The sequence below is a fragment of the Phoenix dactylifera genome, chromosome 8 (genome assembly GCF_051530095.1).
Source record: "Phoenix dactylifera cultivar Ajwa chromosome 8, Ajwa_hap1_PhDact_Kaust_v1.1, whole genome shotgun sequence".
NCBI lineage: Eukaryota > Viridiplantae > Streptophyta > Magnoliopsida > Arecales > Arecaceae > Phoenix > Phoenix dactylifera.
The window spans coordinates 29,050,195-29,073,769 of NC_143197.1; the positions used below are offsets into that span (position 1 = coordinate 29,050,195).

General features: G+C 37.2%; 3 protein-coding genes and 1 non-coding gene across 4 annotated transcripts; 2 read left to right on the plus strand and 2 right to left on the minus strand.

The window, feature by feature from the left end:
* Positions 1-1,831: 1,831 nt before the first annotated feature.
* Positions 1,832-6,676, minus strand: LOC103721963 (WEB family protein At2g38370-like). The gene is made up of 2 exons (XM_039124917.3): positions 6,319-6,676; positions 1,832-3,577 (listed from the first exon to the last, which is right to left on the minus strand). Exons 1-2 carry the CDS (start codon positions 6,520-6,522, stop codon positions 2,060-2,062), a joined length of 1,722 nt encoding a protein of 573 aa, XP_038980845.3. The 5' UTR covers positions 6,523-6,676; the 3' UTR covers positions 1,832-2,059.
* A 4,749-nt stretch (positions 6,677-11,425) lies between these two features.
* LOC148702806 (uncharacterized) lies at positions 11,426-12,886 on the plus strand. Its single transcript, XM_088703420.2, has one exon. The coding sequence runs from the start codon at positions 11,870-11,872 to the stop codon at positions 12,467-12,469; it is 600 nt and encodes a 199-aa protein (XP_088559546.2). The 5' UTR covers positions 11,426-11,869; the 3' UTR covers positions 12,470-12,886.
* A 3,615-nt stretch (positions 12,887-16,501) lies between these two features.
* Positions 16,502-18,178, plus strand: LOC103721949 (LOB domain-containing protein 15-like). Its single transcript, XM_008812342.6, has 3 exons — positions 16,502-16,847; positions 17,256-17,502; positions 17,610-18,178. Exons 1-3 carry the CDS (start codon positions 16,834-16,836, stop codon positions 17,979-17,981), a joined length of 633 nt encoding a protein of 210 aa, XP_008810564.4. The 5' UTR covers positions 16,502-16,833; the 3' UTR covers positions 17,982-18,178.
* Positions 18,179-21,184: 3,006 nt separating this feature from the next.
* Positions 21,185-21,265, minus strand: TRNAL-AAG (transfer RNA leucine (anticodon AAG)). The gene has a single exon. It is a non-coding gene; the product is annotated as a tRNA-Leu (tRNA).
* Positions 21,266-23,575: the final 2,310 nt, after the last annotated feature.

Below are 23,575 nucleotides of genomic sequence, written 5' to 3' on the forward strand. Positions count from 1 at the left end.
ACATTCTTAGGGCCATAGGCTGCACAGCTGACATGTTTTTATTTTCGACACCATGTTTTTGCTTTTTATTAATCAAAAGAAGATGAGGCATAAATTGAGAGAAACAATTATCTTTGCAATACTTAATTTTTTAAAAATTTTTATATTAGGGATGGCAATTTACTCCATCCTATTAGGTACCTAACCTAGCTCGACTGTGGGATAAATTTTATCTAACTAATAGTAGATTTGGAACAAATACAGATAAAAACTCTACGCATTCTTTACACAAATCTCTGTTCCATTCTTTATCTATACCGTTTCACTTAAAAAAAAATTAGACGTGTGAAAAGTTACATACCATTGTACTTAATTACTTTTTATTTAATTATTTTTTAGTATAAATGATATTTAACCTTTCAAAGAATAATATTTTAATTGATTATATTTCTAGTATTGCTAAAAAAATTAGTTTGTTATATTCTATACTTTTATTTTTTTAATATTATATGAAGTACTAAAATTTGTTTATATATTTTTTATTTATTTGATTTGTATGTAAAAATAATTTTTATAGTTTTCTTCGTGAGAACAGCCAAATCCGTCCAGTGTAAATCTATCAGTCATGTTCCACCCCGAGACGGAGTATGGATCGGTACAGTTTTTTTTTTTTATTATTGGTACACCATCTTCTCACACCAGTGCACCACACGTAGTTGAGTATAGCCAAAAAAAAATCAGAAAAAAAAGAAGCTGACCGAATCAGTAGGAAACATTCAGTACAGGTAATGGCCTAATCACATCCCTAATTAACCCTTATTTTAGCGCCTCGTTTTCTGGCAAACGGCCGCTTGAAATGACGCTGATCCAAACATGGAACTCCCAGCACTCTGAAGTTGGTGTGCGCTTTAAATATCATTTTCCTAGTAAAAAAAAAAAAAAAAATTTTTTCATAGGTACCTTCATAAGGATCAAATTTTAGATAAATATCCTTCCAAAATTAATATTTACATATATATATATATATATATATATATCTCCATAAACTTTATAATTGTATCAATGCTCCCAATGCTTCTAATATAACAGTTGTTTTAATGATATTAAAAAAAAATATTTATATTAATTAAAAATAAAATAAAATTTTAAAATTATGCTATTGTTTTTGTTTTTTTCTCCTAATATCGAAATTGCGATCTATTTATATGTATACTCATTAAGAATATTTTAGTTATTTTAATTTAAAAATCGTTAATTTTTTAGCATCGTTAGATAACATGAGTACAAATGCAAAAACAAAAATAAAAATAGGGTAGAAGAACAAAACAAATGTTTTACGAGGATATACATGCAAATATCAATTTTGGAAGGGTATTCGTGCAAAATTCGATATTTAGGAGGTTATTCATGTAAAAAAAAATTCTAAAAATAAAGATGTCCATTTTCACCCAAAAAAAAAAAAAAAGTGCCTACCTTTCAACCTGCCTGCTTCAAAAATAATAAACCAATTCTTACAAGGACAAGAAGCACTATTATATGTTCAGAACAGAACCCCTTGAAAATACAATAAACGTAGAACGGAACCCCTTGAACACTATTATATGTTCAGAACAAAATTTGAAGGGTTAAACAAAAAAAAAACTCTTATTCACGAGTAAAAGCAAGAATATTACGTAACTTCCCAGCCCCTAGAGCAATATTTTATAGATGATCCTCAAAAATCTCAACTTGTATGAACTACCAAAAATATTCTCTGAGATCAACTCCATTCAGCTAGTGTTATCATGCAATTTCGGCGGTTTATTCTAAAAGCATTTGCAGTAGTATTATCTGTTTATGCAAGTAGCCGGCTCTAACTAAAGATACCCATCATTTTATTCCAAGTCGTACGAGCAAGAAACTGGTTTTGCTTTTCACAGCCCAAGTACCAGCTTCTACATATACTGAGCATGAGATTTACACAAAAAGTTCAGACCTACAAGCACTGAAGCTAAGTTGCAATCTACAGAGAACAGAAGCAATAAGATTAAATTCTTGTTCTCAGAAATAGTTGTTCCACAAAAGCTGAAGCCACGAACAGCTACTTGTGCTTGACAATATAGCTTAGTTGAGGATTCCAAGCCTGCTTCTTCTTCTTCCTTTTATTTTTATTTTGTTTCGCCAAGAGAAGTGAGAAACCAGCAAAACCAAACTTCTTCCTCTTTGCAGAGAAATTCTTGTGAGTGGTACCATCATCTATCCTTAGGGGAGATAAAAAATCATGTTTTTTGCTTAGAATTTGACCCAGAGAAACCTTAGGCTTTCCTTTGATTTTCTCGGCTACATGTGTCTCAAAATCTTCATGGGCCATAAGCTTCCTGCTCAGTATCTGCCCAATTGACAATGTTGGCCCTACCATGCTCCTTGACCCACCAGTAACCAAACTCAAGCCATTCACATCAAGCATCTGTGAGCCTCTTCTATGCGGTGTTGAAGAGTAGTTCTTGAATTTTGTAGAGTTAATCACAGAGCGCCTCTTCTGACCATGTTCGGACCTCCATATTCGAAGAGCTTCTTCAATACCAAACTTCTCTCTGTTCGCAGCCTCTTCCCTCTCTAGGGCCTCTTCTAACGCCTTCCTACTGGTTTCAACATCTGCTATAGCTTCATCGACCTTTTCTAGTAGTTCCAGTTTAGACTGCTTTGCTTCTTCCACCTCAAGCATAGCAGCTCCAATTTTCCTTCTCGAAATTTGATCAGCCTCATTAGCCTTGTGAATCAGCATGGCATATTCTTCAACTGGAAGTGTGACTTCAGGAGAATTTTGAAGAACCGCAACTGAATGCTCATTGTCTCTTAAGGTTTTGATTTCCTTAAAGATAACAGCTTCTGCTGATTTGGCTGCCTCTTCCATCTTCTTGGCTACAAGACACCTGACCTCGGCAGTCTTTATTCTTGACTTCGTTTGTTCAATTTCAGCAGTCAATTTTGAAATTTCAGATTTGGCAGCTTCTGTCATCTTTTGAAACTTCTCCTTCTCAGAACTCAGTTCTTTGATCCAACTCAATGTATCCGAAGGTTTTTCGCAGTGCATACTCTTTGCATCTTTAAATAATTGTAGTGCCTTCACTGTCTTATTTAGATCTTCTTCTAGGCATGAGACCTTATCAGTATTTGAACTCAATCTTTCACGGGTTTGCTCAAGCAAATGTCTCTCCTCCTTTATTTCCCTCTTTAGCTTTTCAATGGAAGATCGTATCCCAGCTAAACCGCTAGTAGTCCTGTTCAGATTGAACTTTGCCTGCTTCAGTTTCATTAAAATTAATCCTGGAGATTGCTTAGTACCTATATTTTGACCTACCGAATCTACAAGGTTCTCAAAATACATGGGCCATTTTTCTTCAGTATCTAGAATTGGATGTACCTTAATACTATCTGAATATTTGTCTAGAATTTTAGTGACTTCCGAGGCTTCTTTCTGTAATCTCAACTTTAAGCCATCTACAATCCTTTTCGTCATTTCAAGTTCTTTCAACACATTAAATGTTTCTCTTTCCTTCACAATAAGATCCATCTCTAACTTTACAGTCTGTTCCTCCACTTTCATAAGCTCAAGATCCTGACAACAATGAGGTTCAAAGAAGACATTTAGCTTGATTATCAGGAGAACAGATTAAACACAATATGTGCACCGACAATATACGTAGGAAAAATGTGTTTGTTGAAACCACAAGCAAGATGTTGGAGCCACAATCAAAGCATCTATGTAGTAATTTGAACAAAGGAAGGAAGCATGCAAGCCTTCAACTGGAAAAAAAGTGCTCCTTAGAAGACAAGAAAAAAGGAAAAAGGCACAAAGTCAGTGTTGCTTGTGCAGAACATCAGAAAGTGTAAAAACCAAAATAAGGAAAGAAGTGCAACTGGTATAAACTTGCACCTATAATTTCTCTAATTAGAATACAAATAAACTCATAAGGAGAATCAACTAGTCATGTGAATGAAATCCTGACATCACAAGTCATAGGTTGCATTTTTTTGTTCCTTCTTTTCTTTTTGTTGGTTAAGAAGATACCTTCATGGTGAAGCATTTGAAGAATTATAAGATGGATAAGTGAGTTAGGTAAACTAGAAAGACTACATGATGATAGCCAAGCAATTTTCACGGGACACAAAAGACAACAAAATGAAAAAGAAATATCTATATAACAGCATTTGGAAGGATACTATTTATTATCTAAGATAGACAAATGGTTTCCAATATTTTATGCCCCCTTGGTTAATTTCTAGTTGGCACAGACGAAACCGTACATGATTTCATCTAAAAGTGATGTATCATCCAAAATAGCTCAAACATTCATGGGTTATAGGGATCAAGCTTGGCAGTTATGGTTCACACAAAACCTGTGTACCTTTCACACATATGTACGCGCATATTTGCCATTTTTATTCTTTTTGCTCAAGCACATCTTGCATGACTAGCCTTGATTTTTTTCTAAGCCAATGACCTATTTTGCTCCATGGCCAACTCCCTCACTTTGTTTCTAGAGCTATCAAACCTAAGCCTTGAGTCTTGACTATCACCATCTTCATCATTGTGCATTGTAACTTCACTTAGCAATAGTTTTCAGACCTAAATTCTCATCATATTTCTCTCTTATGATTGCCCTTGCCTCGATGCATTTCAATAGATTGCCCAATTGCCATCTTTTAGCTGGACTCTCTACTAGATATCCACATCTTGAGTCACCGCTTCCTGTTACTGTCACCTTGCAGTCTCAGTTACCTAAATTATAACCTTCTTCGTGTTCAAATTTCTTGAGGCTTAAGTTCTACTATTTGTTTATCATACCTACATCAAGTGGTCAACTATGTATGTCAACAACTTTCCTTCTTCTCTTCCTTGAGAAACTCCCAAGTTAAAAAATAAGTACATCATTCCTTCAACATAGTCAGGTCAACATCTCAAAAATTATAGCCTTTTAAAGGCTTCCACTATTTATGGATCTTCTCATTTGCTCATCTTTCATCAAGGTTGTGTATTTAAAGCAGTTCAGTAGTTGACACCATCAACTTACAATAATATTGTCATTCTGTACTTCAATACCAAAATATCATGTCACTTGTTTTATTCAGGGTCTTTTACATTACACTAGGAACTAAAATATTTCAATGGAAATGGACAGATTTTGGTAAGAACCTATTTGAAACTGACTCCATCTTCAAGTTTTAATCAAATCATGCTACAAACAATCTATTTCAGTTTCTCTAGGTAAAGTTCTGACCTCTCCTACTTGGTGCTTCGGCCCATCCTCTGGCTGCAACCATATTGTAGGATTGGTGCTACGGTTCTTGGTGCAACTATGGATTTCGACCCCTATTCGGATCAAGGTCATGGCAACCATAAGTTAGACCATTGGGCCCAACTAAAAAGTACAAGCCAAGGATGCATTCCCTTATCGATGTCAACCGTACACCGAAGCAATGAAGGCAAATGTTATGGCTCTATGGCTTCTTTTATTTCTATAGAGTTAACAACTTAAACCACGTATGGATGAGTAAGTGGAGAAGTTTCAGTAAGAGCAAAAAACAATAATTAGTAGCCTCATTTTCATGTCCTTATTTTTATTTTCCTTCCCTTTTCCTCTTTTTTTTTTGGAAGGGGGGGGGGGGGGGGGGGGAGACAGCGCAAGTTGACAAGTTCTTTCTATCTTTTTGACCTAAAAAAATCATATTAATGCCACTGGAGAAGAGCTAACTAAGCATTAGATGTTGCTTGGTCTATTGGTATCAAGAAAAATGGATGTGGGGAATGCATGCAGAGTGTGGGATGATGTGGCAGGTTTTTTTCCCTCAAAGTTGCTGAATTTCCATTCCTTCCCCGGTCTTTTTCCAAGAATCCCTGCCACCAATGATCAGTTTATAAAAATAAACAAATAAATAAATGACCCCACCTTCAACTTAACTCCAAAAATAAATCAAAAGCAATCCTAGTTGGTAGATATTCAAACTTATACTTTAATTCAAAACTTCAACTTGTAGTAATTCATTCTACATGGCCCCATCTTCTACTTCTCCGGCTTTCACAAACCCTTCAAAGGGTCTGCGTTGCAATTTACAATACAAGTACTCCATGTCCCACCAAAATAAAATCTGTCCCTCTTTGATGCACCTTATGCTTCCAAAACAATAAATCCACATCATCGTAGTAATCTGTTACACACCTAACCACGCCAATTTGAACAACAACGTAAAGGACGGTAATAAAAAATACAAAGAACATAACGAGACGCATAAAAATCCAATGACAAATGAGAACAAGATAAAAATGGATCCAAAAGCAGGGACGCCTTAAATCTTTACCTCGGGAGGGAGGATGACCGGCCCGAGCTGCGGCTTCCAAGGGGCTCTCCTCCCGAAGCGTTCCACGGCCTCCCTCACCGACTCGAAGGGTGCCGAGGTGTCGACCTCCCATCTCCGCACCCTCTGCGCTTCCTTCGCCGCCCCCGAGGAGGAGGAGGAGGAGGCAAGGGTTTCCGGCGGCGCCGCACCAGTAACCACCTCCATTGGAGAAGAACCCGAGGCTTCGTACGAGAATGCCTTCTTTCCTTCTCTTCCTACTTGTTCTTCTTCTTCTTCTTCTTCTCTGTCCTACTCTTCTTCACTTTTTCGAGTGAAGTCGAGATCGGAGTAGAAGGGGAAGAACAGCACAGACGCAGACAGAGGGAAGGGGGAAGAGAGCAGCTTTTGTTAGGAAGCGCTGCTTTTATGCGCGCGAGTGTTCCTAGTTCTTTTAAGTGCGGTATATGATCTATCCGTCCAAATATGGCGTCAAGTCCGCAGTCGCTGCGTTTGACTAGGTACGCCCTTAAATCTGTGGTTACCGCATATGAATTTGTATGGGAATGTACGGAATGTATTATTTGAAATGGGTACCATGCCCGTGAACTTGCCTGAAGTTTGTCTCGCTTCACAACTCACGAGTGCGTGAGTACCGTTTTGTTTGTGGTGGATTACCCAAACTACCCCCATGTATGGCAAAAATTACCCACAAGGCCCAAATTCCGTGGCTCTCAATTAGAATTTGACACGTGCTTTGCACGTGCCATAAGAATGCGTGGATTTCACTAGAAAGAGGATAACTGAGATTTGAGCATCGAAAAAGGTCAGCTTTCCACAATATTATTTTATTTCTAATAATTCTAATGCTATTTACATTTTAGATTTTTCATAAATAAAACGACTTCTTGTGCAAGAGTCCTTCGATAAAATTATTTTTAGAGAAAGTCCTTTCATAAAAAAAAAATCACATATTTTTAATGATAAAAATTATTGATTTGAATTTGTGCGCGGGACAAAGAGTAGGGAGCGGATTCGATCGTCCTGTTGCCCCTCCAAACGCCCTCTGGCGCGACTCCAGGAGCATGCCTCTTTCGCGGGCCCCACCCTATATATATAAAAAGAAAAGGAAGCCTTTATCTTTATTAGCCTTGGGAGCCCGGCTTCGCCTCTACCCTTGGGAGCCCGGCTTCATCCTCAGGAGTTCTCATAAAATGCAGTACAAATAAATGTGCAATCTAGACAAGGCAAGGGGTAAAACTGAGTAATAATCAACAACATGACATGCATGCAAATGCTTTTTCTTTCATCTTTTACATTATTATTGATGCATAGCATAGTGCAGCTTCTAACAGTAAATAATATGACAAGGCCATATCAAACCAGGAATGATTAATCTAACTTTCTTGGTGGCAACATGGCATGGAGACCAAGGAATCTTCATAAGTGCATTGATGAAAAGTTCTGTGCCCGTTTCCATTGCATGAGGGAATGGGAATTGCTTCGGTGTCTGAAAATTCAATCCAGTTTTAAAAATATTTTTCTATTTAATTGATTTTCTGATTCAGATTGCGATTCTAATCATGATCCAAATGCATCGAAAAATATTGTTATTTCGATTTGTGTTCTAATCTATTCTAATTCCAACTCCAATCACAAACCAAACATATCTTTACCTATTCCCATCGTTTGGTCAAGAAGTCGATGTTTCGATTCGTAGAAAGAAAAGGATTAGCCTCTCCTAATCATGAAGGAAAAAAAAGAATGAAAACATGCCATGTGATACTTTTGCTTTTGTGACATCAAATGACCAAACTTTAGACTTACGAAGATGATTGAATTAAGCCTTGCATAAAAAAGTTAAGCGCATGTTTAGAATATAACATTAGTTGGGAGGCGCCAAGAAATGATATTCTGCTATGCTAGTTCAAATAGAAATTTTGGATTAACACCATTTTTTTTGCAGACAAAAGGAAAAGCTTTCCTATATGGTGATTAATGCAATGCTGCTTGGGAAGTCTAAGAATTTGGTGGTTTACTATCCCAATTATAATTTCCAGCACAACCTTTTCTTCTTCTTTTTTTTTTTTTGATAGTTCCAACATAATCTTTCAAATTCTAAGTATACTCCAATGCCAATTTTTATTTCTATAATGCACTAAAACAAAGATGTCTCTTAACTGGCTTTTCCTCAGAGAGACCTGAATCCTCTAAAGAAAATAGGCTATTTGAGATTTGATATGGTGATGGTGATGGTCCCAGGGATGCCTGATTGCCCTGTTCACAGAATATGTTTCTATAGTTATTGGATACTTACATTTAGGTCAGTTTACTGGAACTTACTTTCGATGGTAAAGAACATGCAGAGGCCTTCAGTAGCTCAATAAAGTGGAGCTGTTTATGTTTGATCTTAAAGAAGCCGGAGATCACTCAGGTGGTCACGATCGAGTTATAGGGCTACAATTCCCCATGGCTAAACAAGGAGGCGGTGACCGCATTAAAGGTGGAATAAGTGGTTGTAATAGAAACCACGAGAGAAGCACTTATTGATAGATTCTCTGATGCATGGAATAATATTTTTTGTTCATTGCTCCAAGGTACAAAGTACTGGTGCACGTAGCCAAAAAAAAATGATTAGCTACTCAGCCACTTAATTAAATTCTAAGAAGCTATTAAATGCTTAGATTAATAAAATTGTGGTCTAATTATCCAGCATGCAAGATGTTTGTTCTCCTATCAACCTTCTTTTCTTTTAATTTTTTCAAAGCCATTTTGTTTTATCTCGGGCATAAAGGAGACTTCCGTTGAAAGATGCTAGGTACATGGCCGTAGCAGGAGAGCAATAAACTCTATAATTTTACTAAGGATTATTTGGTTTGCAGAAGGGGGAGAGAAAATTATGGCTGATAGAAAAGAAAAAAAAAATCTTATATTTAGTTAGAGTTTCAAAAAAAAAAGTAGTTTTTTTTTAAAAACTTCTCGTATTTTATAATAAAAAATTATGCAGGATATAAAAAATAGAAAGATGCTGTTAAGATTTTTTAGATGGAACAGATAAATTTTTTTTCTTTATTAAGGGCATAATATGTATTTTATACAGCTTTTTTAGAAAAATAAATGCTCAACTAAATATAATCCACTCTATATATAATGTGTTGCCACTTTTTTATAGTCAATCAAATATGTAAAAAATTATTTTTTTTGGGCATCATATACTTAGGCATCGACTTTTCAAAAAAAATATTCTAATAAAAAAAATTCCACAAACAAAATGAGTCCTAAAAAATAAACCAAGGGCCCATATCCAAATACAAGCACCTCCGAAGTTTCAAATCTGAAATCTCCACCCCTTGCAGGAGGGATGCAACCATTATGCTATCTTTTAAAGCAAAGCAACCATTATGCTGCTGCCAAAGTTTGCTTTTAACACAGCATTATTACCTGATCTCTCTTGGATTGTCCTTTTTTTTGTTTAAAAGGGAAAGCAAGATAGATCTTTGCCCGCTGTATTTATTTCAAAAAAAAAAAAAGTTGAACCCTTATTATTGCATTGTCTTCTTGCAATCGATCAAACTAGATGATGAATGCATCAACCCTTGTCCAGAAGGTTGGTGCCAAGAAAGTGTGAAACTTTAAGTTCACATCATACCTTGTCCCAAAGTCATATTGGACCTTGCTTAATTGATGCTGGCTTTGGAACATGCTTACTATGGGGAAAGAAAAACCATTTGCCTTGGAAGTGACCTTAAAGGTCCTGTGCCAACTCAAGTAAGCGCTTTAGATTCGCATGGTTATTATTATATAGTTCTAAGAAGTTCCATCCTGAGATCAAAAATTTAAGAACATCCAAAGAATTCCATGGTGTGCGTTTCCTATTGGCGTTTCAGACATTATAGCAATGTGCAAGAAATTTTAATGTACTGAATGTTGATATGCAATACATACCTAAGAAAACAACAATTCTTACATACATCGTTTTACCAAAAAAAATATTGACATAAATTATATTCTTTGTTGTATGTTATACATAGCATATAATGATGTTTCATTGACTTGGTTGTTTTGGTAAGGACTTAAACAATCTCCATGGTTTTCCCTTGTATACTGACCTTTGGATGCCAGATCCAACTATTGCATACATATAAATTTTTATTCTGTAGATCACCACCATGTTTCAGTTGACTTCTTAGGGATTATTATTATTATGATTATTATTGAAGGATGTCTTCTTAGGAAATTACACTCCAAACATTGTGACTTTTGAGTAAATTTAATAAATTACATGGATCTATCTATCCATTGGCTACATTGGATCAAGGTTCTATAAAAATTATGATGATGCGCATGTAGACTAAATTAATAGTTGATAGGAACATAAAGATAAAAACGTGCTGCCTGTGAGAGTGTTATATGTCAAGTAAAGACCTTGCCTAGCAACATTTTCTAAGGCTAGCCTTGGCCCCTAAAACGATATCATCAAAAAGCCCCCTACTTGATAAATGACCAATAGTGCCGTTTTGCTTTTCACTCACTGGATTGATGGCTGTTGTTTGATCCATGCTCTCATTGTTCATTTGCATGCACTGGGGTCAGGTGGCTATTAGCAACATGACTGATCTGTGATTGGGCACCAAGGTTCCAATTAAGCAACGTTCATACACTGTTTCTCAGAGTTGGGGTATACATTCTTCATGCCGAGATGTGCACAAGCCAAGGTTGCCATAACAAACATAGAATAAAGTTGGCATGGGAATCTGCTATGTGTTTCATTCTTCGTCTCCTCCTCTTTGAGGAGGCTTTGCTTGCTTCACAATCTCTTTGTAGATTAAAGGAGCTAGTTGGGCCTTTCCTTGAAAATAAAAAAAAGTGGGAACAACAATCATAAAGATGATGATTCTCTCAGAAAGAGCAAAGACATTCCTTTATCCACATCACCTCTTCTTTTTGTCAACATCATATTTTCTGACAACTGCCTTCTACCAACATTAATTAATTGATCATCAACAAGATCATCTCCATTCTTTCCCTCAATTTGTGCCAGAAGCTAAAAACACAGTCATCAAGATCTCATCACTATTCATCAATATGCTCCAACCTAGCCTATGAACTTTGCAATCTCCAGCACCACCATCACCATCTATTGTAGAACTCTGAACTAGTCTTGCCAAGTAGTTAGAACTTCATTTGTCCAACCGTGTAACTCGTCACCCTAACTTGCAGAAATGAGAGCTTTCCTCTTTAGATGCAGTTAGGGAGTCAATTTTTTTTAGTAGTGGGTCAGTGATCATACCAAGTTAAATTTAGCCATACTTAATTAACAAGCTTCGTTAATAAACCATTATATATATATATACACACACATCATTACAACCCCTTGAGAAAAACAAAAATAGGACCAACATTTAATTCCAAGTCAAGATCTAAGCGCAGCATGTGCACCTTATTAAGTATATCTCAAACAACCGGCCGGAGCCCTACAAGGCCACACTTTGTGACGAAACAAAGAGCCGGCATTTACTTGTCTTGAGGTTCATAGTCCTTCCTCTCCTACCACCCTGCCCATCTAGGCCGAGAGATGCTCTCCAGGACCTCAAGTCGTCCCCAAAGCCCCCTCCACATCAAGCAAGATGACAAGTTCTACTCGAGGCTCCTCTCCAAGGAGAGCTCCCTGGCCAACCCTTCCTTCAGGGTCTACTATGGGGTGGCACCAGGCTCGGTGCCCTTCCGGTGGGAGTCTCAGCCGGGCACACCGAAGGATGCCGTAGCCACCTCCACCCTCCCTCCCCTCACCCCTCCACCTTCCTCCCACTTTAATCCCATGAAGTCCATGGCTACCAAGAAAAAGAAGAAAAAGAAGTCGTCCTCAAGGCTCAGCCTCATCACCGCCTTATTCGTTAGGCTCGATCCAAGGAAAGCTCGCCTGGCATCGCCACCAATGTCATCCTCATCAGTGTCATCATCATCATCATCATCATCCTACTCTTCTCCGTTTGGGTCTTCAGTTTCTCATCAACGTAGCCGATTCTTGAGCTCACGGTCATCATCCTCTTCAAGAAGGGACTATGAGGACTATGACAATGAGCCGCCAAGGTCAATTTTGTGCTTTCAGGTGCGACAGATTCCAAGGTTACTATTTCATCGCAATCGTAAAGAAAAAAAATGTCGTGAGTCGTGAGACGTTGATCTAGCCTTGGTATTGCTCATAGAGGTCTTCTTGTTCAGGCTGTCCACGTACGTTTCTGGTAGAATATCTCATCCGCCTTAGCAGATTCAGAATAAATGGGCAATGTTTGTATGAATTTAAGCATGGCTAGCTTTCTTATTTTGTTGCCGTTATCATCTCTCTTCTTCCTGTAATTGCACAGTTATAAGATGTGAAATGGAATGGAGTTCAGTCTTATCTGTGTTTAGAAAGGGGCTTCGCCCATTAAGTGTCTCATAGTAGGCTTTTGGAGCTGTTTGGTGAAAGCAGTGGAATGTTGTAATAGTACTATATATGCGAACTTTGTGTATTATGTTGCTAGAAAAAGGAACAATTATGTCATTATTTTCAGGTTTAATTGATATGGAATGATGTGTACTTGGATATTGTAACATACTGATTTGATTTGTCTCGTCCACTTGTTCGTTTTTTAAATAGAATTGACTTATAGGAACAGTCCATTTTATCGCTTTTACAGGGGCTTCAGACATTAAAAGTATAGTTTGAGGATTTACCCGGGCCAAGAAATGAAAGATGGGTGCAGCTTCCTTAGCATCTAATGTGTTCGGGCTGTAGATTGTTAAAATATTTGTAGAAAAAAATAATTTTATTTTTTTATTTCAGCACATTTGGTACATTTCAGAGGTTATATATATTTTTGTACAGACTCTATACAAGAAATATAATATTGGCTGATTTAGAATCATGCTAACAAAAAAAAATAATACTTGTTGATACAAGTTATTATGTGATCTCTAAAATTACTTTAATAAGACCGTACTAACAAAAAAAATAATACTGACCGATACAGAATCACGCTAATAAAAAAAAATATTATGGGTTGACACAGGTTGTTACGTGATCTCTAAAATTATGCTAACAAAAATTTCAAAACTTTTTCTGCTTCTTTCATTAAAAATGAGTAGCAAATTTTGAGGAAGAAGAAAGGGGAAGAGTGAAGAAAACGAGGTTTTTATACCGTGTCTGAACTTTGACTTTTCTCATCTTTACACCACTTTACACCAAGAACCGTAACGCAGCACTCCGTAGCACTTTCTTTTGCGTATTTATGCCTTTTCTTTACTTTACGAATGTAATAAGATAAATTTTGACATTACAAAAAATTGAAAGTATATACGACGTTCTAGAGGAAGAAACAAGAGGCGTAGAGACTGCATGAGTTATTTTTCAAATCATTCCCACTACATTTAGGACATTAAATGGCAAATAGAAAGAAAAGGACAAGGTAAAATCTCTCTCTCTCTCTCTCTCTCTATATATATATATATATAGAGAGAGAGAGAGAGAGAGTAGCTCGGGCCCATGGGCAACCTCAAACAATAATCCAGCCCACCCACTACTTCGGCAGAAATGAAAGGACATGTAAAGGGGGGCCAGTAGTACACCCGTGCGTTCTAATTTCTATGCAATTAATCTTCTCTCCCAGTGACCTAATCGAGAGTTTGGCAAACTTGGATTCTTGTAGAATGATGAACTCAAATTAATGGCCAAAAACAAGAATTTTAACTTTTAGATATAAATATATAGCCATGCTCATGCAACGCACAGGCGCAAAGTTTGCTCAATCTCACATATCTAGCATGATGCGTTTTTCTTTAAAAAAAAATCCAATATGCACCTAACCTACTCTCCATCTCTTATTCTGTCCTCCAAGAATAATTAGTGCTTTGAAGCTGCTCTCATGGAAGACTCACTATTTGAGCAGGTGGTATTTGGGCCCTTTGACATCAATGCCATTCCAAGCAAGTGGTCCACAGGGTAGTACTTGGGCTCCTTGACATCAATGCCATTCCAAGTGGTCCACAGGGTTTTTGTCCAACCCAAGAGTGATTTTCTTTTTTTCTTTTTTTTTCGGTAAACTGGAACCATCATACAACCCTAATATAGATACATCATACAGTTCCAACCCAAGAGTAGCTTTGTTTTGAAAGTGAAATAGAATTAAATACTCATATGAAACCCATGCATAAGCCAGAAAAAATTAGGAGAGATTTTTTTTTTTGGTCCAACATTCCAACTACCATGGTTGAGTTTAACACTCCTGGCATCACATGAGGTGCTTGATTAGCCTCGCAAGGCATGTTCTAGGCATGATCGATTGATGCTTCTTAGTATAGTTTGACGGTCCAATTTGATGACTTAGATCTCGACAAATAGTTTCCAAGTTCTTGGGATTTTATGCTAATAAGGTAGGAACTATATAAAAATATCGATACGCATAACAAAAGTAGATTTTCTATTATCTGAATCAAAGGATGCAAATGAACCAGCTCGTGCTTCAATTTTGCATTGATTGGTTTCCAATCAAAAGTTATATACATTGATTGAGCTGGGTTATCAAGTACATGTTGTTTATCTTGGGCCAGGCCGGGTCTGAGCCCATTTGATCTGCAGCTGGTGCCCATTTCTTTACCTTAGCCCGTGACCTGTAGCTTGTGAGTGTGCAAACTAACTGGAGCAATTTATCGAAAAGGGTCCAGCAACAATTTTAGGCTTTTTAGCACCCTTAACTCCATATTAGAACGTCATGCTTTCAGAAAACAGATTATATTTGTGCAACTATTTTTCACGGATGAATTTGCCAAAGTTAAAAGATGTGGAGAAATTTCACAAAAGAAGTCAGAAGTCATGCACTTCTGTAGCTTCTCTTAAAGTGCTTCTCTTGATTTTTAATCCTTGAGTGGCCCTTTACAGCTTCTCTTATCTTCAAACAAACAAAAAGAAAAAAGAAAGAAAAGAAGAAGAAGAAAGGGTTTCTTGTAGTATCACTTCTCAAATGATATTACTAAATACCTAAGCTTTCAGGAACTACTTTCGAAAAAAGTTTCAAAATAACTTCTAAGAAAGGGTTGAAAAGCAGCCAAAATGGTGCAACATCAAATATCCTTGGAAATGGTCTGATCGCCCTCATTCAATAGTTAAAGTGGGGTGAAGCGTGAAATACCTTTTTGTTACTCGAGCTCTTCCATGCTACAAAAGCAAGGAAGATGAAATGAAACAAATGGGAGCTCAAGTACGTAGTTCACCCCATCTTTGTAAGCGAGAGTTCTTGGATTCAAACCTTATAAGTAGTGTCAAATAACTATCATATTTTATCCAAAGGAAAAACATTAGTGATTACAATTCTCTAAAGAAATGTAATAATATCATTGTTTGCGTGAACTTATGTAATATATCATTGTTTTTTTTTTCTTTTTCTCTAAATAAAAAGAAAAAAAAACAGTAGGTAATAGCTTTCAAAGCCAATGCGAAGCCAGTATGCATCATTTGCCACCATGAAGTAGTCCCAATTAATGAAAAAACATTATGTCTGGAATTAACTTTGCACCTCCTAATTAGTGAGAGAGAAGAAAACCTTCTATCCACGCCCTCAAAACCATTCAGCAATACCGGAGGCAACAATAGCAAAATATCGGTCATGCCTAATTAAATGCACAATCACTAAAGCAAAATCTTGATGGAGTCGAATAGTGTATAACTGCACAAAGTTAATCCATTTTTGTTGAACATCATTTAAGATTTAATCAAAAATCTCCCACTGTGTGCGGTCATCCGCTCTCTTCTTTCTCTCTATCTCTCTCTTCCTTGAGAAATAGAGACATATCTCAGCTGCATCCTCTTGCCCTCAATCACAAGCATCCGGTGATAAGAACATTGTTTCTAGTGAGATTCCGCAACAATTTCAGATGACGATTTCTTTGAAATAGACATCAAACTACCAGGAATTAACATCACAATTAGTGAAAACCATGTGCTCTCTGAACAGTTCTTGCGTAAGTAAATTGTATATGCTTTATTTAGTTGGCTCAAAAAATGGACCTCAAGATGCGACAAATCTTTCAAAATCTTAATCCCTAATAACCCAAGGCAGCCAAGACCTTCCCTTTGATTCCTTACAGAAGTCAACATCTAAAGGAAGTCCACGTGAGCAAGCAATGCCACAGCTGGCATCACGGAACAAGAAGAGCCCCTGTCTCTCTCTCTCCCCCTCTCTCTACCTCTCTTCTTCTCCAATGATCCAATTCTTGTACATCAGCAGCAGCAACCAAACAAAACTCACCATTCCTTGTCTTCACCATCTTCTTTTTGTTATCATCAAAAAAAGAAAAACAACCATCTTCTTATTGTTCTCTTCCCTTTTGTATTTATCTATGATATAAGCTTAGGCCCACTTTCCTTTATTATCTTGCCTTCTAAGCACTCTTTCCTTTCTTCATATTCCGTCTTTCTACTTTCACTTCTGTACCTCCATTTCTCTCCCCCCACCTCTCATTCTAATTCTGAGCTCCATCTCCATTGCCAAGGAGCATGCCTGAATGTCCACAGAAAGGTAAGTAATAGGAAAATGCAAAATATTCTTCAAACATGCAGGAAAAATCTATCCCTGTTTTTTGTTTCAACTATATATATATATATATATATATATATATATATATATATATATATATATATATATATATATATATATATATATATATATATATATTCTTTGGATTTTTAGCTTGTCGTTAAGAATCGAAACTATATGCACAAGATGCATCTTGAGCAGTCTTTTTATTAATGAGTTGTCCTTAAATAACACAAAAGACCTAGCCTTGATTCACATGCTCCATACAAAGGGAACACTAGAAGTCTCGATCCTTGCACCAAAACCCTAATCATGATGGTACATGTAGAGCCAAACTTTTTGTTTCCTCGCCCTGAGGAATTTTTCCTTTGCTGTATGTTTGCCCCACAGGGAGAGATTTGATGAGGTCGGCAAGAAGATCAAGAGAGAAACTGATGACACCACCGATAGAATGGGAAGGCGACTAGGCCCAGTGGGAACCCTAAATACCATAACTCCTTGCGCCGCTTGCAAGCTCTTGAGGCGGCGGTGTGCTCAAGAGTGCCCCTTCTCTCCTTATTTCCCACCTCATGAGCCCCAAAAGTTTGCTTCGGTGCATAAGGTCTTCGGTGCAAGCAACGTCTCCAAGATGCTGATGGTATTATTTCCACTCTCCGCAAAATATTCCATCGTTTATCTTCTCCATTTCAAATCATGTGATGAGGTTCTTGTGATGCACATACTTCCTTACTTCTAATTAATTAGGAGGTTCCTGAGGCCCAGAGAGCTGATGCGGCCAATAGCCTGGTCTACGAGGCGAACATGAGGCTCGGAGACCCAGTGTATGGATGCATGGGGGCAGTTTCAGCCTTGCAGCAACAAGTTCAGGCCTTGGAGGCGGAGCTCCGAATGGTAAGAGCTGAGATCTTGAAGCATAAGTGCAGGCAAGCTAGTGTTCATGTCCTCCCTACATCTCATGCTGCTTTGCTTGCTGCCTCTGGGGATGTGTCCGTCGCTGCACCGCCTCGTCCAGCTTCTTCTGCTTCTTCCTCTTCCATTTACACCACCCCTCCTTCGACCTCCTCGACTGACTACAGCTCCATCAACCCAAATGGAAATGTCGCATTCTTTGGCTGAGAAGCTCACAAAAAAATTTTGTAAGTCATGATCAACAACGTGGAATAAAGGAGGCAAGAAATATTGGTTTGTTGGGAGTAAAATTTCCTTTAAAAAAAAAAAAAAATCTCTTTCTTTAAATTCAAGCATTACTACTTGATGTTCCAAAGCCCAAACTCGCCTAAAATTTGCTGAATAATAATTTCCATTATCTTTCATCTCTTGGCCTTCTTCCAATGGTTCGTATGGATGAGCAAATTTTATACGTCTTCCAGTCATGTTATTCGTGGAATTTTGTGTGTGAACACCATGTTCGATCTGTACTCATCTTTTGGTTGGACAAAGCACGAACGTTTTTTTTTCTGAAAAGGATGTATCGAGTGGATCTGATTTTAGAGAAAATAGAATATGGCTTTTGGAGGACGCACCAAACGCCATTCTAAGCATTTTTCTGTGATCATTGAGAAAGATAACACCATATATACAAACTCCCATCCGTTAGTCACTACAAAAAAAAAAAAAAAAAAAAAAAAATCTTATCCGTTGAGTGGAGATCTAGTTATATATATACAGTAAAACCATGGAATAATGAAGTGTTTAAGAAGAACTTTTTTTTTCTCCTTTTTTTTCTCTCTTGCTTAAAGTAAAGAGAAATGGATATTTGAACTCCTTGCACCTACGTGTGTGATCTGGCTGACTGAAACTAGTGGCTTCCTCACATGTTTGTCTGTGCACTTACTCTACCTACCTCGGGGGTCGGTAAGCTGGGAAAAGAAACTTGAGAACTGGTCATGTGGATAACTAATCCTGACTTCTATTCTCCAAAAAAAAAGGCAAAAAAAAAAACCCAGACTTTATCATGTGTCCCCCTACAATGGTCTTGCTTAATATGTTCATCAGAGACTCTATTATTGCTCCATTCTATATCAGATACCGCTGCTGCTGTAATTTATTTGGGTACAACTACATTTATTCAATTAAAGCAGCAATTCCATCCTCTACTTTGACTGTATATGGATTGGTTGAAAGTAGCAAAACATATGATCAAAGTATTGTTTTTCATTATAATTCATCTATGGGTAAATCTCTAGGGAGAAAAGCTTTTTTTTTTTTTTGGGTTAAGAAGGGGATTGATGAGAGAGAGAGAAAGAGAGGCATTGTGTTTCCTTGGTTGGGTAGTCAATGATCTTGCCAGCTAATTTATTGCGAAAATTAGAGAGGGTTTCCTTAGCGTGCAGAGTTCCACCAGGGTGGAAGGGGAAAGAAGAAACATTTAACAACACTATCATATTTATTGGGAACTACATGACTTCACAATCTCCCAACTCTTCCACTTTTTCTTTTCTGTCCTGTTGTCCATTCTTTATTTTTGAGAAGAAGGTAATTCCATGGATGTGATGGGCTTTGGTCTACGGTCGCATCATAGTTTGTCCTTACTCAACTCTAATTCCAAAAAGAATAGTTACTTATACACCCAATATCATATAAACAAATACTTTTCTCCTAGTTAAAATCTCAACTCCGTCTTCATGCGGCAAGTAATTTTATGATGCGGTTTTGAAGGAAGGATTGTTAAGCGAGATTTTTTTTTTTTTTAAATAGATGAGTTGTTCAGACTTTCTAGATGGACTACAGGTTGGTAACGCTTTCATTGGTCAACAATAATGTAGTCTATTTATATGGACAATGTGAAAGCAGTATTAGTTCTACATCCCAACTCCTAGAAAAAATATTAAAACAAATTTCTTTCTCCTATTCAAAATCTCAACTCGGAGTTCATGAAACAATGTTAATCATAATTAGTTTAAAAGCAAGAATTTTAAGCAAGAACTATTTTTTGTAGATGGGTTGCTCGAACATTTTGAATGGATTAGGTTGATAACGATTCAAATGATCGATGTTATTGTTGATCCAAAAAAATTACTAAACTCGATATAGATCATTATGAATAATCATGTACAAAGTCTGAAAACAAGATCGGCTATATCCCAGATTTAGTTGACTATTGAAATTTTGAAAGCCATAGCATCAAATTTTAATTAGGAGAAAAATGTAATTCAACCTAGGCAGAACTTCACTAACATAAAAATAGGATTTTTCATCTATTTCTAACTATTGAAGGAATCAAACTTAATATAGAAAATGGATTTTTAGAGAATAATAGAAAACTTGCAACTTTTCTTTTCAGCTAAAAGAATAATCTGATTTTTATAGAGCGAACCTTACTAATATAAATGAAGAATTTGCATTTTGGAGTTTTCGAAAAATGTAAGAGTTTAGCCTAAAAATGCCAAAAAGAATCACCAATAAAAAATAAAATGAACATGGTCATCAAAAGTAGTAGTGATATTTTTTGGACTAATTTTCGATAGAGTTTTGAATAAAATTGGAGGAAAAAAATTTGTATTAGATTTTAATGAACACCAGCCTACTAGTATTATTTTGACAAATTTTTGGTAAAAGATTGAATTAATTTCTCTAAGTTTTGGATAAAACTTTATGTTTGAAGGAGGAATTTAAATAAATTTTTGGAAAAAATACAATTAATTTGTCTAATCTTTTGGAAAAAGAATGATGTTGAGAGTGGGATTTGAACCCACGCCCTTTCGGACCAGAACCTTAATCTTTTACCAATAAAAAATAAAATGAACATGGTCATCAAAAGTAGTAGTGATATTTTTTGGACTAATTTTCGATAGAGTTTTGAATAAAATTAGAGAAAAAAAATTTGTATTAGATTTTAATGAACACCAGCCTACAAGTATTATTTTGACAAATTTTTGGTAAAAGATTGAATTAATTTCTCTAAGTTTTGGATAAAATTTTATGTTTGAAGGAGGAATTTAAATAAATTTTTGGAAAAAATACAATTAATTTGTCTAATCTTTTGAAAAAAGAATGCTGTTGAGAGTGGGATTTGAACCCATGCCATTTCGGACCAGAACCTTAATCTTTTACCAATAAAAAATAAAATGAACATGGTCATTGAAGTAGTAGTGATATTTTTTGGACTAATTTTCGATAGAGTTTTGAATAAAATTAGAGAAAAAAATTTGTATTAGATTTTAATGAACACCAGTCTACTAGTATTATTTTGACAAATTTTTGGTAAAAGATTGAATTAATCTCTAAGTTTTGGATAAAACTTTGTGTTTGAAGGAGGAATTTAAATAAAATTTAGGAAAAAATACCATTAATTTGTCTAATTTTTGGAAAAAGAATACTGTTGAGAGTGGGATTTGAACCCACGCCCTTTCGGACCAGAACCTTAATCTGGCGCCTTAGACCAACTCGGCCATCTCAACGCTCGCTGATTAATTGACGTTCTTTAGTTTACTTATAATAAAAGCTTTGCAAGTGCATTGTAATTTAAGGAGATTGCAATATAGAAAGATTCACTATGAGGTAAGATGAGGGTGTCATAATCTCTTCTTGTCAAATAAACCACTTTTATATTATTGGATGGATGCAAATGTAATTACAGGCATATTTAATGATTCCATATGCATTGACCAATAAATATCACCTACAACACAACATGCATAGAATGCATAACTCATGCTTATATTTCCAATTCAGAAAGAGGCTTTAGCCCAATAGTGAATCTAATTTTATATTATTAAAATTTTAGAATTGCATTGTGTCAGTGCAAAATATTTGTCCTACTAACAATCGGTTAATATAGATTGCATCTAATAGAGTTAGTTTTTTTGTTAAATTATCCTTTAAGGTATGCTTTAGATCCTTGTCAAATAATTCATTTTTTCTCACCCTAGCCCTATTTATTTAGCCAAAATCATCCCCATCCATATGGATACCTTCATGACCTCCCTTTTCTCCAAACATACCTAATTTCCTTCTTATGTGCAAAAGGTCCGGCGTGCCCATGAGGCACAACTTGCTCAAATTTTTCTTCATATGTGCAGTTGCAAATATTAGAGACTGTTATTCTTAACATAACAGACCTTCCATCAATTTTGTGGCTATAGAGGAGAAATTATTAGGTGAATCAGGTTCGCCATGGACCTAGGATGAGATCATCCTAGGTCACGTTTATGCACAAAGAAGAAGAAAGAGAAGAAAAAATGGAGTGATTTCAACTTAGGTCTAGGATGGACCTCATCCACCCAATAATTTATCCTAATGGGGTCTATCTCATGGAAGGTCACTCTCTTTAGCCTCCTATTTCATGAAAAAAAAAGGGACTAACATCCTTCATTGCTCCGAGTTAAAGTTCAAACTAGTGGGCTCTGATCCTTTTTGGTGTGGCCCAACATTCGTTACTGAATGAAGAATTAACAGGTTATCGAGCAATTAAGTTGCTCTGCGGAGAAAGACGGCAAAAGACTACATTTGAAAGGTCAAATAAACATCAAAACAAAGAAATATCATCCACAATCAGATCTCCTCCAACCATTATTGAACTTTGATCCAACAGATATCTTAAAAGAAGGTGGTTCCGCAATAGAGGGCGAAGGAGATCTAGAACCATTTCATGCATGGCTGACCCTGCAGCTTTTCAACCTGGGATGTCCCCACTGAATGAAAGAATCAAAGGCTTTAGACAGCACCAAGTTAATGGAAGAGGATTTGTGAAGAAAGATGCGGTTATTTCTTTCCAACCAAATATGCCACCTGATAGCCATCACCAATTGATCTCAGCCTTTTTAAGATCTCTCGGTGATGCGGGATTTGCACCCCGTCACCAGCAGAGCCCACACACCAGCCGAGCAGGGGAAGAGAGAGTGTCCCTCAGAAGGTATTGTCCGCTTTGGGTCCGATTTGGGGGTCGAGCGTACCCGGAGCCCTCCTCACGGCGCCTCACGGTTTTGCCCCACAAAAGGCGCCTCCTAAGGAAAGGGTGATTGAGCCCCCCATTATATGGCACAGACCTTCCCGCTGATTAGCCGATGTGGGACTAAATTCGGGGAACCCCCCGTAACACAGCCCCCCCAGCGGGGAGGTCCTGTGCCCGGGTCGGCTCCTTGCTGGATAGGCGGAGGGCCGAGGCCCTCCTTCTAGCGCCATCTGATGCGGGATTTGCACCCCGTCACCAGCAGAGCCCACACACCAGCCGAGCAGGAGAAGAGAGAGTGTCCCTCAGAAGGTATTGTCCGCTTTGGGTCCGATTTGGGGGTCGAGCGTACCCGGAGCCCTCCTCACGGCGCCTCACGGTTTTGCCCCACAAAAGGCGCCTCCTAAGGGAAGGGTGATTGAGCCCCCCATTATATGGCACAGACCTTCCCGCTGATTAGCCGATGTGGGACTAAATTCGGGGAACCCCCCGTAACACTCGGTACCTTCTTTCTTCTCCAAGATGCCCACAGATCTTTGCAATCCTTTGGTCTGTCCATGATGTTCATCAATGTTCTAATGACAAACCACAAGATTCTTGAGAATGAACATCTCAGAAACAGGTAAGAAACTGATTCTATGTTGGCTCCGCAGAGATAGCAACCTGTTGATCTTGCCCATCCTTTCCTTGACCATCCTTTGGTAGCGAGATATTATACAGCATGGATTAAATGAAAGTGGTGTATGTCGAGGGTTACGAGGGAAATCATGCTTTACAAAATGGTCAAGTGCCCATCGACTGGAAACAAGATATCACTGTC